The following is an 18,474-nucleotide window of genomic DNA, read 5'->3' on the forward strand; positions in this document are numbered from 1 at the left end:
TTTATCTTTGCCCTCCTGTGACAATCTCAGAAATATATAGAAGCTGAGCAGAAACAGAGATGTTTCTTACAGCACACGTTCTCCTTCCTAAACCTGGTGCCTACATTACCCACAATGCAACGTGACAGCCAACAGTTTAGTTGGAGATTCAGGTGTGTTATGCTAGTAGCGGCTAATATAGCCTTAACTCACTTTTTTCTAACACCTCACCCCCAGATGTTTTTCCCAAGTTTGAACGACGACATGTTTACAAGAATAAAAATGTTTTTATTTTAAATGCTACATACGGCGTCTCATGTTCACACACGTGTGCATCATACAGTCTCACCCTGCTGCAGTATGAAGCTGACCAGCTCTGCGTGTCCGTTCAGAGACGCTATATGCAGCGCTGAACATCCTGCAGAGTCTCTAACCAACAAGCTGACGCCTCGACGCACACACTCCGACAGCTGGAGACACAAACAGGAACAACATTAGGTTTTGTTTTTAAGAACGAAAATACAGTTTCCTCATTCGCATGTTTGACTGGAAGTAAAACATTTCTTTGTGTCATTTACAACATGTTGCACGATATAGCATGCTTCACAGATAGCTAACACACCATGTGACCTTAAAGCACATTCACTGTTGCGGCCGGCTTTTGGAAATGTTTTCAGAAAACACTTTCTTTAACATGAAACCGGTTCAGATGTGAGAAACAGGTTTTAATCTCCACAGTGTGTGTGGGTCTGTGTGTGTTTACCATAGAAAGATCTCCTGTACTGGCGGCTGTGAGCAGGGCTGTGAACACACACACATCATCATCATCATCATCATCATCGACTGATACACTTGTTCATCTGGAAACTTCTTGCTCTTTGTTTACATATATCTGCCGTCACGATCAAACACTGACCACATGTAACCTTAAGAGAAGGCAACAGAGGAACTTTCACTTTCACACGCCGTGTGTGGACAAGCATGAACCATGTCGGGACATGTTGGGGCGGGGAACACCAGGTTTAATGAACTGGAGAGTCCCAGGCAGTACAAAGACTGACAATAGACCGGACTGTAAATATCCCCCAACGTTTGAAGAGCAAGTCTAAAGGGAATTACTGTTACAAAGACGACAAGCCTCAAGTGTGTTATTCAACAACAAAACATGTTCCTGTAGAGAAATGTGTGTGTGTGTGTGTGTGTGTGTGTGTGTGTGTGTGTTCTACCTTGTTCCTCAGATGTCAAGGAAACACTGGAAATAGAAATGACAGAAGGGATTAAAATAAGAATGACTTCTTTATAGTGCAGGAAGTAGCGATCAGGTCACTATTTAAACTAAATACATGTAGTTTACACACTATATAAACTAAATACATGTAGTTTACACACTATTTAAACTAAATACATGTAGTTTACACACTATTTAAACTAAATACATGTAGTTTACACACTATATAAACTAAATACATGTAGTTTACATACTATTTAAACTAAATACATGTAGTTTACACACTATTTAAACTAAATACATGTAGTTTACACACTATTTAAACTAAATACATGTAGTTTACATACTATTTAAACTAAATACATGTAGTTTACACACTATATAAACTAAATACATGTAGTTTACACACTATATAAACTAAATACATGTAGTTTACATACTATTTAAACTAAATACATGTAGTTTACACACTATATAAACTAAATACATGTAGTTTACATACTATTTAAACTAAATACATGTAGTTTACACACTATTTAAACTAAATACATGTAGTTTACACACTATATAAACTAAATACATGTAGTTTACATACTATTTAAACTAAATACATGTAGTTTACACACTATTTAAACTAAATACATGTAGTTTACACACTATATAAACTAAATACATGTAGTTTACATACTATTTAAACTAAATACATGTAGTTTACACACTATTTAAACTAAATACATGTAGTTTACACACTATTTAAACTAAATACATGTAGTTTACATACTATTTAAACTAAATACATGTAGTTTACATACTATTTAAACTAAATACATGTAGTTTACACACTATATAAACTAAATACATGTAGTTTACACACTATTTAAACTAAATGCATGTAGTTTACACACTATTTAAACTAAATACATGTAGTTTACACACTATATAAACTAAATACATGTAGTTTACACACTATTTAAACTAAATACATGTAGTTTACACACTATTTAAACTAAATACATGTAGTTTACACACTATTTAAACCTAAATACATGTAGTTTACATACTATTTAAACTAAATACATGTAGTTTACACACTATTTAAACTAAATACATGTAGTTTACATACTATTTAAACTAAATACATGTAGTTTACACACTATTTAAACTAAATACATGTAGTTTACACACTATTTAAACTAAATACATGTAGTTTACACACTATATAAACTAAATACATGTAGTTTACACACTATTTAAACTAAATACATGTAGTTTACACACTATTTAAACTAAATACATGTAGTTTACACACTATTTAAACTAAATACATGTAGTTTACACACTATTTAAACTAAATACATGTAGTTTACACACTATTTAAACTAAATACATGTAGTTTACACACTATATAAACTAAATACATGTAGTTTACACACTATTTAAACTAAATACATGTAGTTTACATACTATTTAAACTAAATACATGTAGTTTACACACTATTTAAACTAAATACATGTAGTTTACACACTATTTAAACTAAATACATGTAGTTTACACACTATTTAAACTAAATACATGTAGTTTACACACTATTTAAACTAAATACATGTAGTTTACACACTATTTAAACTAAATACATGTAGTTTACACACTATATAAACTAAATACATGTAGTTTACATACTATTTAAACTAAATACATGTAGTTTACATACTATTTAAACTAAATACATGTAGTTTACACACTATTTAAACTAAATACATGTAGTTTACACACTATTTAAACTAAATACATGTAGTTTACACACTATTTAAACTAAATACATGTAGTTTACACACTATTTAAACTAAATACATGTAGTTTACACACTATTTAAACTAAATACATGTAGTTTACATACTATTTAAACTAAATACATGTAGTTTACACACTATTTAAACTAAATACATGTAGTTTACACACTATTTAAACTAAATGTATGTAGTTTACACACTATATAAACTAAATACATGTAGTTTACACACTATTTAAACTAAATGTATGTAGTTTACACACTATTTAAACTAAATGTATGTAGTTTACACACTATATAAACTAAATACATGTAGTTTACACACTATATAAACTAAATACATGTAGTTTACACACTATTTAAACTAAATACATGTAGTTTACACACTATTTAAACTAAATACATGTAGTTTACACACTATTTAAACAGAATGCATGCAGGAGCACACATGTTATGCTTCTGTCCGGGCCAGGTGTCCCACACAATGAGACTTACCTGGTGAATCAAAGGTTAAAAAGATATAATATATATATATATATATATATATATATATATATATATATATATATATATCTGGTGACCTACCCAGCAGTAGGCTCCACCACCAGATCAGGCATCCCCGTGGACGACGTCTGGCTCACCACCGGGCCCTCGTGGTCCAGGATGAACACCTCCTCCTGACAGATCTCCGTCACAAAGTGGAGGTGCTCCTACAAACATACAGAAAAGAGGCGTGTAAATACATACGAGCTGGTAAAACTCGTAAACATTCATCAGAAATACATAAATCCGTCAATTCAGCGACCAACATAAAGAACGTGTTTACCTGAGCCTTGTCGATGCGATAGAAGCGGTCAGCTGATGTGGCTGCAGAGCAGAGACGTGCACGTCATATATGATTGTATATCACCAGGACATTTTTATATCTATTAATATACTGATCAAGACAGCGGCAGAGCAAGTGATTGAAGTTACTCAGCCTCCCGGAGGTTCAGTGTGATTTATGTGGGATTCTTTGGTGTTTTCAAATCAAGTTGGTTAATTTCTACCACTTCTCTAAAGGAAACGTTCGTCATCGTGTGTCTCCGTCACTCACAATCCAAGAAGCTCCAGTTGGGAGACAGTCTGCTGGTGGAACTTGTCCTGGGGAGGCCTCTGCTCTCATCCTGAACACAAAGAGATCAGATATTTATTTATCATCGTCACTTTACGGAACAATGAACTAAATGTAGAGAAAGGTTTACATGGGGGGGGGGGGGGGGGGGGGGTAATTTAAAGAATGCAAAAGAGAGAAATCCAGAGAGAGAAAATGTTCTTAAGTGCTTATTGTTGAGCAGTTAAGCAATCAATACAAAGACAGAGACAATGAGGCAGAGTAACTTTAAAATAGTGTTAGACTCATCACAGCTGATTCATATTAGTATAATATTACTGTTTATGTTACGCAACATGGGTGTCAGTCTGTAAAACATATATATATATATATATATATATATATATATATATATAATCTATTGTCATTTTACTGTCTTTATAGTTTGTTTAAATGTGTTGCATCTTTATTTATGTCTTTTTTTAAAGCACTTTGAGCTCCATCTCTTGTATGAAAAGTGCTCTTTAAATAAAGTTTTTATTTTTATTATTATTATTATATAAGTGTCCAAAATCCTTGAAATTCTGACACAGATTCTAAGTATTATAAAATATTTAGCAAAAAGCTTCCAAAGCCTTCAAAAGGAAAGTGTTCCTGCAGAAAGTGATGTACCTGGTAGTGCACTCTGTGGCCAGTAGATGGCGCCTGGTGTAAGTCCTAGCAAGCACAGCAGACAGGTTTCAAGGTTAACAAACAGCCAAAGCATTTACATCCAAAACTTCCACAGATGTTAGCTCGGTTAGCGAAACGTTCCCACGCGAGACACGCGGCTAAAGAGCCGCTCTGCATTCACCGTGCTCGTCCGTCTATAAATAACGCTGCAAGCATCGTGAAATAATGATGACGAGGAGGAAACAGAAGAGCGGAGAGAGGGGGGAAATGATGAGCGTTAATGATGAAGATAAAAAGGGGGAAACTTGCCTCTTGTAATCGGTCAATGTAGAGTCTGCATGTCTCCAGGTCACAGTCGCCCCTCACCACCACGATGCCTACTGGGATGGCTGCAACACACAGACACACTTACAGACCATGATGCACAAAGAAGGTGAATCAGCATTTCTTTAGTTGCATTCAACGACATTTAGTCATCTTTAAATGTTGATACGACGAATCTGTTAGCAAACATTTGCTTATTTACACATCCAGCAGGTGCAGAGCAACGTTAGCATTGAAATGCAGAATCCTGTTGATCATTGCGAGTAAAGAAATGTTGATTAAAGGATCCTTACAGATGTCTCGTAGTCGCTCTTTGTCGTACTGCAGTCTGTCGTACTCCTGGAGGCTGATCCGATTCACTCGAAGACGCAGACGATCAGGAACCGCGTGAGGGCTGGAAACAAACACACAGAAGTGCATGTACACGTGTGCACACACACAGACAATCAGACACGTCCAAACACACATTAAACACACACACACACACACACACACACACATCACGAAACAAGATTTTGCAGGTTTTAAAACGTATTTAATTCCTCATCAGTCTTGTTTCGTTGAAGTTTTCTAACCACGCTCATTTGTTTAAAGTTAAAAACTTATAGATGGACGTTTGCAAAAAGTATTAAAAGTAATAACCCCCCCCCCCAGTAGCAGAGCTTCTACTGTGAGCTCTGCTATCTTCGTCCTGATTCTGTGTTTGAGTGTCAATGTTTGTTCGCCTCCAGCGAGGATGTAGGTTGAATATTGACGTGGGTGATAAACAAAACTAGAATGAGAGAACGCTGTTGGTCACGCAGCATGTTGGCAAAACGACCTCTACCTCAAAAGCTCAAACTCTTACCTGCAAAGGAACAGACAGGTTTCAAATCAAAGCACATTAACGGCACGTTTGTTCTTCTCAGTCACAGCCGGAGCAAACATATGAAAGTAGCCGGGGATGTACATTAAGTGAGAGCAAAGGAGCGGTGCGGGGATAATAAGCTCAGGGGGGAAGTCAAAGGTAAAGGGACTACAGCGGGGGAAACATCCAGACGAGAGGCAGAAGCACATTTAGAAGTGGACAGGCGTCAGTGAGCTGCCATACGCTCTCTCTCCGTCAGTCCACAACACAAACACTGAACGACTCAACTTGGGTTCGACCAATAGGAGCTTTACAAGCCAACACTGACACACACAATCGGTAAATAGAACATTTTTTATGCAGAAAAAGACAAACATTTGCTGCTTTATATTTAAATTAAATATCTTTTGTGATTCGGACTGTTGGTCGAGCAAAACAATCAATTTAAAGATTTCACCTTGAGCTCTGGGAATTATTATTATTATTATTATTATTATTATTTGTATTATTATTTAATTACTTAATTGATAATTGCTGCGGCCCAAAAACAAAGGGTTCAAAGGGTTATTATTATTATTATTATTATTATTATTATTATTATTATTATTATACATGAGCCATTTATATAAACAAGGTTTTCCCATAATACTAAAATAATAATAAAACAATGTTCTAGACAAAGCTTAAGATAAACAGATGTCGGGCAGATACAATAAAATATGTTGCTTAATTCAAATGTGTGAAGAAAAGAATAAAATGTTTTAAACCAATTAAAAATTAATCGTATCAGTGAGTGTCATCAAATAAAATATTGTTTGAACCCAAACAGACAAACACACAGATACAAACACACACTCACAAACACACACTTACAAACACACACTTACAAACACACAGTAACAAACACACAGATACAAACACACACTCACAAACACACACTCACAAACACACACTTACAAACACACACTTACAAACACACACTTACAAACACACAGTAACAAACACACAGATACAAACACACAGATACAAACACACACTTACAAACACACACTCACAAACACACAGATACAAACAGCGACAGAGGGCTCAGGTACTTACACAGAGAAGGAGTCAGGGGGAGCAGAGAGGCGGCGCAGATCAGCTGCACACACCTTCTGAATACTACGGCCGCACCCACCCACACACACACACACACACACACACACACACACACACACGCAGAAGAGAGGAGGAACGTATGGCAGAGAGGGGAGGAGGTGAGAAGAAGAGGAAGAGAGGACGTGAGGTGAGGAGAGGAGACAAGGAAAGGAGTGAAAAGATAAGAAGGAGAGGGAAGGAGAGAGGAAAGAAAGGAGAAGGAGATGAGATGAGGAGGAGAGAAGGAAGGAAGTAAAGGAGAGACAACAAGGAGAAGAGAGGGGACCAGGGAAAGGAAGAGAGGAGGAGGAGAGTGGACGGTAGAGGAGACAAGGGAAGGAGAGGAGATGAGGAGGAGAAAAAGGAAAGAGCAAAAAGATAACGAGGAGAGAGGAAAGAGAGAGATGAGATTATGAGGAGAGAAGGAAAGGAGAAGAAAATAGAGGAGACAGAGAGGGAAGGAGAGGAGACAAGGAAACGAGAGAAGAAGACAGCAGAAAAGAGAAAACAAAAAATAGAGGAGGCGACCGGGCAGGAGAAGGAAGAGGAGACAAGAGTAGGGGAGGGGGGGGGGGGGGGAAACAAAGCAGAGGAAGGAGACAAAGGAAGGAGACAAGGTAAACAAATGAAAATAATAAATAATCAAAAAGATTTCAGACATGTGTCGGCAAAAAGAGGAGGAGGGTGAGACGGAGAAAAGCCCAAAAGGTAAGTAGACAAACACAGAGCACAGAGTACAGTAGCAGAGCAGAACACGGGGCGGAGCACGAGTTACTGCCGCTCCCGAGGATCCTTCCGCTCGGACACTCAGAGAAAATAGACCCACACAGAGTTATACATGGAGACGCATTAGTGTGCAGGGAATGGACCAGTGTTAGCAGCCAGATATAAGCATTGTTTTTATGGGGGGGGGGGGGTGTAAGAACATTTACTCAAGTACTGCACTGAAGTACACATATGATATGATGCAGTACTATACGATCCACCCACTACTTCATCTGACTTTTACTTTACGAAGTTCTTTTAGCTGATAATACTTTATTAGATTTGACATACTTATACTTACCTCGAGTGGTACTTTCTACTTCTACTCTAAATATGTTACTTTTTACTGATAAATGTATTTAATAATTTCACAGGTACAAAGTCAAACAATAAACATAAAGAGCGTTACAAGCCCCCCCCCCATGTACATGTACACTGGATACTACTGCAGATTAGTAGTATAATACTGCATCATATCATGTAATAATACAACTCTTTTAAATTAGTCTGCAGTACTTTTATGATACTTTACTACTTTACAGACTAGTGTATTTATACTTTCACTTATAATAGAGTATTTACAGACTGGTGTATTTATACTTTCACTTATAATAGAGTATTTACAGACTGGTGTATTTATACTTTTACTTATAATAGAGTATTTACAGACTGGTGTATTTATACTTTCACTTATAATAGAGTATTTACAGACTGGTGTATTTATACTATTACTTATAATAGAGTATTTACAGACTGGTGTATTTATACTTTTACTTATAATAGAGTATTTACAGACTGGTGTATTTATACTATTACTTATAATAGAGTATTTACAGACTGGTGTATTTATACTTTCACTTATAATAGAGTATTTACAGACTGGTGTATTTATACTTTTACTTATAATAGAGTATTTACAGACTGGTGTATTTATACTTTCACTTATAATAGAGTATTTACAGACAGGTGTATTTATACTTTCACTTATAATAGAGTATTTACAGACAGGTGTATTTATACTTTCACTTATAATAGAGTATTTACAGACTGGTGTATTTATACTTTCACTTATAATAGAGTATTTACAGACTAGTGTATTTATACTTTCACTTATAATAGAGTATTTACAGACTGGTGTATTTATACTTTTACTTATAATAGAGTATTTACAGACTGGTGTATTTATACTATTACTTATAATAGAGTATTTACAGACTGGTGTATTTATACTTTCACTTATAATAGAGTATTTACAGACTGGTGTATTTATACTATTACTTATAATAGAGTATTTACAGACTGGTGTATTTATACTTTTACTTATAATAGAGTATTTACAGACTGGTGTATTTATACTTTTACTTATAATAGAGTATTTACAGACTGGTGTATTTATACTTTTACTTATAATAGAGTATTTACAGACAGGTGTATTTATACTTTCACTTATAATAGAGTATTTACAGACAGGTGTATTTATACTTTCACTTATAATAGAGTATTTACAGACTGGTGTATTTATACTTTCACTTATAATAGAGTATTTACAGACTGGTGTATTTATACTTTCACTTATAATAGAGTATTTACAGACTGGTGTATTTATACTTTCACTTATAATAGAGTATTTACAGACAGGTGTATTTATACTTTCACTTATAATAGAGTATTTACAGACAGGTGTATTTATACTTTCACTTATAATAGAGTATTTACAGACTGGTGTATTTATACTTTCACTTATAATAGAGTATTTACAGACTGGTGTATTTATACTTTCACTTAAGGAAGTGATCTGAGATCTTCTTCCACTGCAGGCGCCCTGAAATAAATCAATAAACGTCTCCTTGTCTTCTCCTCAGCTGCCATAACCACACAGTATTACATGTCAGAGTGTGATTGGATGTCTCCCCGGTGCTTTTGTTTTGATTAAATTGAACATAAACATATCCATATCCTCCGATTGTGGTTTGGCGGGCTGAAGGGAGATGTGGGACACGGAGAGGAGTGAATGTCAGCTCCCACTAAACAGATTGTATGACTCACTCAGTGCAACCCGGGCTTTTACAACACTGCTGGCCTAGTTCCTCGGTGTGTGTGTGTGTGTGTGTGTGTGTGTGAGAGAGTGTGTGTGACTCACTCGTTGAGCAGGGGCACAGAGGTGCGTCTCTTGCTCTTCTGGACCATGTTGGCCTGATTGCGAAGGGAGATGCGGAGGGTGGAGGGAGCCAGGCGACACGGCTCTCCGTCCACCTACAGGTCACACAAACACACAGCTTGTCACTTTTAATATATTATATTATATGATCCATACAATACTATCATCGTTACTGTTCATGTTCACTTTGAGCTGCATCTTTGTGTGAAATGTGTTTTATTATTAATATTAAGTGAAGCAGAATTAAACCAAAAGTCAAAGATACAGTCAGTGTGTGCTTTGTTACACGGTACATTAGCACTACCATGGAGGCTTAATGGTCTCTGGAAAGAGAAATGTTTTGTTATGTGCTTTAGATGGAGGACAGAGTGTCTTTTATGTTTTATTGCTCGTTATATGAAAATGTAAAGGTGCCCTGGAGGGTTTAGACCCCTCGTAGCGCTGCTGTTTCTCTCTGAGCAAGAAAAAGAATTAGAAGAAGAAGAACTAGCTAGTAAACATGGATGGAAACAAAGCTGGTTAAATACTTTAAACAAACATTTGACGGAGCTCGAGGAGAGTTAGTTAGTTTTAGTCACATTGAACGTAAACACACATTTATTTTCCTCTCTTGTGTGAAATGTGAATTTGTAAAAAACTCTAAATCATAAGAGCAAAACAGTCTGAAGGGAAACAAACAAGCTGACGGTCTGTCAGTGTTGTTTATGATCATTCTACCTGCATGCTGTGTGTACGCACTTTATACAAACACACATGATGGACACTTCTTCATATCTTACATATCGCTACAGTATATATAATGACAGCTGTCTCACCTGAACAGGTACAGTCTTAAAGGTCGTGAGGACGACTTCTCTGCACTGGTGCAACCTCTCTCCATGACCGCCGACCTGTAGCGCTGCCTGGTGGGCGACACGGAGATTTACACCAAAGAGGACGACAGACGGACATAATCAGTGTTCTTCAGTATGAATGAATACACTTCTCTTTTTCTCTCACCAACGAGGCCATGGTGAAGCCGATAACCTCGATGCAGCCGTCGTCATGGCGCTGCGGTTCAAAGTCCCGGTGGTCGCCTGTGTTTCCCCACGGCATGGTGCCAGCACAGTACCTACACACACACACACACACACACACACATCATGGCTGCAGGCTGGTGTGGGGTGCAGGGTGTCGCTGCATTAAGGACCTGCTAACCCTCTTAAAGGAACACATTATAATCACATTAAACATGAGAATAAGCCACGTTATATTATTATATCTATAATATTAATTGTATCCAGGAAGATTTAGTTCTTACGCTTCTTGCTTTATTTTTTAAACGCTTTAACCTTCATCCAGACTCGACTCTGATCCTGAGTCTGTATGTTCACCTACCTGGGAATGTTTAGAAACACGATGCACTGAAACTTCAGCTCCTGGATCTTCTGAGTCAGATCGGTACCATCGCACTGAGCAAACACAGACAGAGACACAGGAAGTGAAAACTCTAATTCTGCTGTTTACGACACGGTGTATTAAGTTTGTTAAGGTTTGAACGCTCTCGGCGCCGTTTTGATGCGAAGGGGTGGAAAGTGATTGATACAGGTCAAAGGTCATGTTCTTCTCGAGGAGTTGTTGCAGCAACAAGGAATATGGAGAATTACAGACCTGAAGCACAATGTGTCCGACTCTGACCTCTAAATGTATGAACTCTTGAGCGGGAATGCCGGGGGGGCCAGCAAAGCATAATATATTAAAATCTTTACAGAAAACCTGTGTGACATGTTCCTTCATGACTCACTGTAGTTTACTTTGACTCCTGCTGCTACAAATACTCACGCAAGGACCAAATGTGGATTAATCCGCCGCTGAAAATAGTCCCCAACAAAATTTCCTCTTGTTTGAGTTTCACTTGACAATTACAGAGGAAACGAGTGATCCTTTCAGAATAAAAGCATATGTGCGTGACCTGTTTTTAAAGAATTACACATCTTTTGATCTTTTAAATATTATTATTATTTAATTATTATTTGCTTTGCTAACATAACTAGCTAATGTCAGCTCTGGCAGGACATTTTGAAAAGATATTTTAACAGTATAATAAACTATAACAGCCTAAACATTGAACAGGTTTTAGTTTCTCAAATGTGAATATTTGTATGGTTTTGTTAAACTTCTATGATGGTAAATGAAAGTTTTGGACTGTTGGACAAAACAAGCTTTATAAATATGTAAAATGTGGTTTTGGGAATTTGTGATTTTTATTTGACGACTTTCTGTTTGTAGACGATGAATCCAGAAAACAATCGTCAGCATCGATAGTATAATCTTACTGCAGAGGTCGGTGGCCCTGTTTAAGGATTCAATGTCTTGCTGAAGGACACTTCAACATGGCGGATGTTGAAAGAGGACTTGAAGGACGGACTCTTTAATCACCCAGCCGACCTGCTGCCCAGACATGTCGACATGGAAGACGATACAGAGCGAGAGACCGAGCGAGTGTGTGTTAACACTCACCACCACTCTGACGTGCTTCGACAAATCCCTCGAGCTTCTCTGGAGGAAATCTGAGAACGCAGCCTGCACACACACACACACACACACACACACACACACACACACACACACACACACACACACACACACACACACACACACACACACACACACACACACACACACACACACACACACACACACACACACACACACACACGGACAGAGAAAATACAGAATCAAGCAGAGTTACAGTTCATCACATTTTAAAAGAGATACCTCTCCTGCAGCTTCCTCTCAAACTCCCAGCGTGGCATTTACTCCCCACATCTCTCGTTCTGTACAGAATATCTGCAGCGTTACGTGAATCAGACAAATTCAAAACTACGCTTGCATTTACGAAGGGTTTGAGTTATGAAGGGGGCGCACAAGTGTTTATATATATGTCACGTATTGTAGTTTTTAAATTTGAATTTGTAGTTTCCGTCGTCGCAATGAAGTCATATCTTTCTGTGCATTAATGTTGCGTCTCTATATCGAAATGTTCACTAATGTGAAGCAGTTTTCTCTTCCTGCACTGTGTATCATTTATTATCTTTGTGTATTTGAAATTGTGCAAATAAACTAAAGGAAGAAATACATGTGGATGATAAAACTTAAATGTGTAATTGCACGGTGGTAAGAGAACACCATTTCCAAATTGCTTCAGGACTGTAATTACTTACAGCTGACAATAAGACAGAGACACCCCCGACTTTATCCCAACATCCTCCCTGTTGCGTCTCTTTTCCATAATTCTCTTCATTCACATGTTTCTTATGAGACGCAGCTCGCAGAAGAGTTTGAGCTGCACGAGTCTCTCAGAGTAAATGTTGTGCAATAAGTGGGACACTCACTCCTGCGTAGAACATCTTGTTGCGGAAGCGACTGTTAAACTTCTCTGGGTTGGCTTCTGGAAAGACACAATCAGAGAGATGAACACGTTAAATATGTTGCGAAACAACACGGGAGGCGTAAATCTGACTCATTCGTGCCCCTTTAAATGCACAATGCATTAACGGGAGAAGAGGAAGGACTTAGTGGAATCTGAGCAGAGTTAATGCGGGAGGAAATGTAAAACAACAAGACGCCATAAGAGATTTCACCGACCTCTGGATTCGTGGAACTCCAGGGTGACGTGAGCATCGAAGCCCAGGCTGAAGTAGTTGTTGAACACGTTGAGAGGCAGCTGAGCACGCGGGGAAACATGTTAAAGTGACTCAACATTTAAACCACAGACAGCTCTGTTGAACACACACATGTATACAGTACATTCCAACGCAGCTACATTAAATGCATTGTATTCGTCAACAGCAATGTGCAGCTTAGATGACAACCGCCAAGCTTACGTTCTGTGTGCCCTCCTCCGGCTGCGCAGCTCCTTTCTCCACCAGAAGGTTCCACCTGTCCAGCTGCACCACCGACCCGTCCTCCACGTGACACAGAACCTTGGACACCGGCTCGTCCGTGTAACCCTGCAGAGACAAACGTCAGAGGAGGAGTCAGCAGTTACAGCACTGAGCCAGTGGAGGTACACTTGATATGTTCCAATATAGATGATGAAGATTTATGATATGGCTATTAATGTAGCACTATTATATACACTACTAATGAAAGTTATTATAATAGAAGATGATTAAGTTCTTTTTACCATTATTATGGGATTTTCTTAAAGCTTTTATTGGTATTTGTATGTTTTTTTGTCTTTTTTAAATGTTAAATTATAAGATTAATTGACTTTTCAATGACAAAGCTGATGGTGCGGACGGTAATAATAATTATAAGGGGTGTTATTATCATAATTATCATAATTACCATCAAGTGAAAATAATACAGATTTACTTTATTATCGTTATTGTCACAATAGAAGAAAAGTCATTAAGTCTTGTCTTATATATTCTGTTATATTCCGATCACACTGTAGTAAAAACAACATGAAGGGAAAGGAAGAGGATGAAGGAGAGGAAGAGTAGAGTGAAGAAGTGGAGAAATGTACATCTGGAAAACAGAAGAGGGAAAGCAGAGAGAGAGAGAGATGGAGGATAAACGATGTTGCTATAAATGAAAAGGAGATGAAAGGATGATGTCGTCTCTTGCTAAATTATAGCCTCCACCAAAGTCTCTCTTCCCCTTATTTATTTGCCATCAAGAGCACAACACACACACATACACACACACACACACACACACACACACACACACACACACACACAAGGGGAAGAAAAAGCAGAATATACAGAGAGCATGTTGCCTCTCAATAAGTGGTCATTGAGGCCTCATCACTGACACCATGATCACCTTAAGAGTAGACACACACCAAACCTCATGCATAAATGAGAGGATTTCACAGATAACACACACCTTACTCCTCCCTTTCATCCTACCATCAATCCATGCCTCTCTACCCTCCGTCACATTAGTCATTCAAGCCCGGTCTCTCTAACGGACGGCATTTTGTCTTTCTTTCATTATTCTCTCCATCCTCTGTCTCTGCGTCGTTTTATTTTCTGTCTCCCTCTGGACGGGGTCAGGAATCAGTGTACCAAGGACAGCAGTGAGGGACACACACACACACACACACACACACAACAATCTGATGATAGTAGCACTCATCAGCAGAGCCTCCTCAGAGGCACACACACGCACACACACACACACACACACACACACACACACAGAGAAAGTAACAGGTTCATTCACACTCACACAGAAAGAGGTGCGGCAGGTGTAGCAGTGAGTAACACAACTGAGAAGAGAAGGAGGAAAGAAAAATGTTTGGAAGAATGAAGCAAAGGAAATCAGAGGAGAGGGATGCAAGTGAAGGTATTGAAAGGAAAGGGATGGAGAAGAAGGAAGAGGAAAAAGGAAACAGGAGAGGAGAGGAGAGGGAAGCAAAGGAAAAAAGGAAACAGGAGAGGATAGGAGAGGGGAGGGGAGGAAGGGAAGGAGAGGAAAGAGAAGGAAGCAAAGGAAAAAGGAAACAGGAGAGGATAAGAGAGGGAAGGAAGGGAAGGAGAGGGAAGGAGAAGGAAGCAAAGGAAAAAGGAAACAGGAGAGGAGAGGAGAGGGAAGCAAAGGAAAAAAGGAAACAGGAGAGGATAGGAGAGGGGAGGAAGAGAAGGAGAGGAAAGAGAAGGAAGCAAAGGAAAAAGGAAACAGGAGAGGATAAGAGAGGGAAGGAAGGGAAGGAGAAGAAAGCAAAGGAAAAAGGAAACAGGAGAGAATAAGAGAGGGAAGGAAGGGAAGGAAGGGAAGGAGAAGGAAGCAAAGGAAAAAGGAAACAGGAGAGGATAAGAGAGGGAAGGAAGGGAAGGAGTAGGAAGCAAAGGAAACAGGAGAGGATAGGAGAGGGGAGGAAGGGAAGGAGAGGGAAGGTGAAGGAAGCAAAGGAAGCAAAGGAAAAAGGAAACAGGAGAGGATAGGAGAGGGGAGGAAGGGAAGGAGTAGGAAGCAAAGGAAACAGGAGAGGATAGGAGAGGGGAGGAAGGGAAGGAGAGGGAAGGTGAAGGAAGGAAAGGAAAAAGGAAACAGGAGAGGATAGGAGAGGGAAGGAAGGGAAGGAGAGGGAAGGAGAAGGAAGCAAAGGAAACAGGAGAGGATAGGAGAGGGAAGGAAGGGAAGGAGAGGGAAGGAGTAGGAAGCAAAGGAAACAGGAGAGGATAGGAGAGGGGAGGAAGGGAAGGAGAGGGAAGGTGAAGGAAGCAAAGGAAAAAGGAAACAGGAGAGGATAGGAGAGGGGAGGAAGGGAAGGAGTAGGAAGCAAAGGAAACAGGAGAGGATAGGAGAGGGGAGGAAGGGAAGGAGAGGGAAGGTGAAGGAAGGAAAGGAAAAAGGAAACATGAGAGGATAAGAGAGGGAAGGAGAGGAAAATACAGAAAAGGAATCTAAAGGAAAGGAGAAGGACAGAGGAAAGGAAAGGAGAAGGACAGAGGAAAGGAAAGGAGAAGGACAGAGGAAAGGAAAGGAACAACAGAGACACGGTGGATAAAACCGTGCAGTGAGAAACACTCACACACATTTTCACTCAGGGTAACAGAGGACAAAAAGGACACACTAATTACACGACAGCACGGTACATAGATATGAATTTTCAAAGTGTCCATCTCTCTCTGCATCAGAACTGTTTCTGCGTTGTACTCCAGGAATCCTTCACGTGTCCATCTCTCTCTGTATCAGAACTGTTTCTGCGTTGTACTCCAGGAATCCTTCACGTGTCCATCTCTCTCTGTATCAGAACTGTTTCTGCGTTGTACTCCAGGAATCCTTCACGTGTCCATCTCTCTCTGTATCAGAACTGTTTCTGCGTTGTACTCCAGGAATCCTTCACGTGTCCATCTCTCTCTGTATCAGAACTGTTTCTGCGTTGTACTCCAGGAATCCTTCACGTGTCCATCTCTCTCTGTATCAGAACTGTTTCTGCGTTGTACTCCAGGAATCCTTCACGTGTCCATCTCTCTCTGTATCAGAACTGTTTCTGCGTTGTACTCCAGGAATCCTTCACGTGTCCATCTCTCTCTGCATCAGAACTGTTTCTGCGTTGTACTCCAGGAATCCTTCACGTGTCCATCTCTCTCTGTATCAGAACTGTTTCTGCGTTGTACTCCAGGAATCCTTCAAAGTGTCCATCTCTCTCTGTATCAGAACTGTTTCTGCGTTGTACTCCAGGAATCCTTCAAAGTGTCTCTCTCTCTCTCTGTATCAGAACTGTTTCTGCGTTGTACTCCAGGAATCCTTCACGTGTCCTTGTTCAACAGTCACCACGCAACACCTGCACCAGGCGGCACGCTGGCTAAAAGCAAACTAAAAGCATTTTCTTCTCTGAAGTCCATTTGGTTCATGTCCTCACCTCTGAAGCCTCAAAGCTTTGTTAATTTAAATATCCCTCAAAAATGTAACAAAGAAATTCATGTAACACAAACGATATAAAATACAGGAGGAAGATCATATTTAGATGCCCTAGTGTTTTACTGCATTATGGAAGATAGAAGGTTACATGCAGCACTAACGCAGAGCGGAGACAGGATGGGATTAATTAAAGGGAACTTGTACAGTGTCAACAACAACGACTGTGTCATCTTGACTTGACGTGTTGGGCCTTGGAGAGGACAGACAATGGCTCAATGTCAGGGCTTAGTCATGCAGGAAGAACTCTGGACTTCCTGGAATGTGGGTTTCTGCGCTCCCGGAGGTGTCTGTCCGAGACGCAAATATTGGATTTATTTTCACTGTCTTTAGATACCTATACAAATACACTGTATTTTTTATAATATAATAATATATATATATATAGAGATAAGAGAGAGATATATAGAAAGAGAGAATAGATATAGAGATGAGAGAAAGATATAAAGTAGAGAAAGATATAGTATATATGTATAAAATATAGAGATATTTTATAGATATAGAAGAAAGATATTATTAAAAATAAGGATATAGATAGAAAAGAGATAAAACATAGGGAGTAAAAGATGAGAAGAATATATATATATATTATAGATAGATGGGAGAAAATATATAGGGAGAAAATACATATTATAGTAGATAGATAGTATATATAGATTAAAATTATCTCTATTTTAAAATATCTTATAAATATCTCTTATTTTTATAATATTAGATATATATTTATAAATATATTTATGTTATAATGTATTTATATATATATATATATATATAGATTATATATGTTGTATATTCATATTATATATATATATATTATTATATATATTAATCTTTTATATATCCTTCTATATATATATGTGTATCTATCTATATTATATATTATATATTATATATATATATATATTGTATGTATATAACTTTTTATCCACACATTTATTTAAGTTTTTGTTACTTTACCATCAACTCCTTCAAAGTGTGTGTATAATATATATATATATATATATTTTTTTTTTATATGAATTTCTTTATTTTTATTATGTATGTGCTTAGATTTATTCATTT

The 18,474-nt window shown here is 38.1% G+C and overlaps 1 protein-coding gene across 6 annotated transcripts in view; it reads right to left on the minus strand.

Moving 5' to 3' along the window:
• The window catches only part of dgki (diacylglycerol kinase, iota), a 64,677-nt gene that overhangs the window by 4,125 nt on the left and 42,078 nt on the right, over positions 1 to 18,474 (minus strand). For 3 of the 6 annotated variants that reach the window (XM_029461545.1, XM_029461546.1, XM_029461544.1), the window contains exons 14-31: positions 13,860 to 13,985; positions 13,621 to 13,699; positions 13,368 to 13,423; positions 12,493 to 12,555; positions 11,371 to 11,444; positions 10,993 to 11,104; positions 10,809 to 10,895; positions 9,976 to 10,088; positions 7,032 to 7,094; positions 5,380 to 5,480; positions 5,072 to 5,151; positions 4,763 to 4,807; positions 4,094 to 4,163; positions 3,824 to 3,864; positions 3,583 to 3,707; positions 1,206 to 1,231; positions 743 to 780; positions 329 to 449 (exon numbers count right to left, since the gene is read on the minus strand). In XM_029461545.1, coding sequence (XP_029317405.1) covers positions 329 to 449; positions 743 to 780; positions 1,206 to 1,231; positions 3,583 to 3,707; positions 3,824 to 3,864; positions 4,094 to 4,163; positions 4,763 to 4,807; positions 5,072 to 5,151; positions 5,380 to 5,480; positions 7,032 to 7,094; positions 9,976 to 10,088; positions 10,809 to 10,895; positions 10,993 to 11,104; positions 11,371 to 11,444; positions 12,493 to 12,555; positions 13,368 to 13,423; positions 13,621 to 13,699; positions 13,860 to 13,985 — 1,420 coding nt within the window. The remainder of the gene's footprint in view (positions 1 to 328; positions 450 to 742; positions 781 to 1,205; positions 1,232 to 3,582; positions 3,708 to 3,823; positions 3,865 to 4,093; positions 4,164 to 4,762; positions 4,808 to 5,071; positions 5,152 to 5,379; positions 5,481 to 7,031; positions 7,095 to 9,975; positions 10,089 to 10,808; positions 10,896 to 10,992; positions 11,105 to 11,370; positions 11,445 to 12,492; positions 12,556 to 13,367; positions 13,424 to 13,620; positions 13,700 to 13,859; positions 13,986 to 18,474) is intronic. The other 3 variants (XM_029461550.1, XM_029461549.1, XM_029461547.1) reach the window with 2 other exon arrangements.

Source organism: Cottoperca gobio, chromosome 23 (genome assembly GCF_900634415.1).
Source record: "Cottoperca gobio chromosome 23, fCotGob3.1, whole genome shotgun sequence".
Lineage (NCBI taxonomy): Eukaryota > Metazoa > Chordata > Actinopteri > Perciformes > Bovichtidae > Cottoperca > Cottoperca gobio.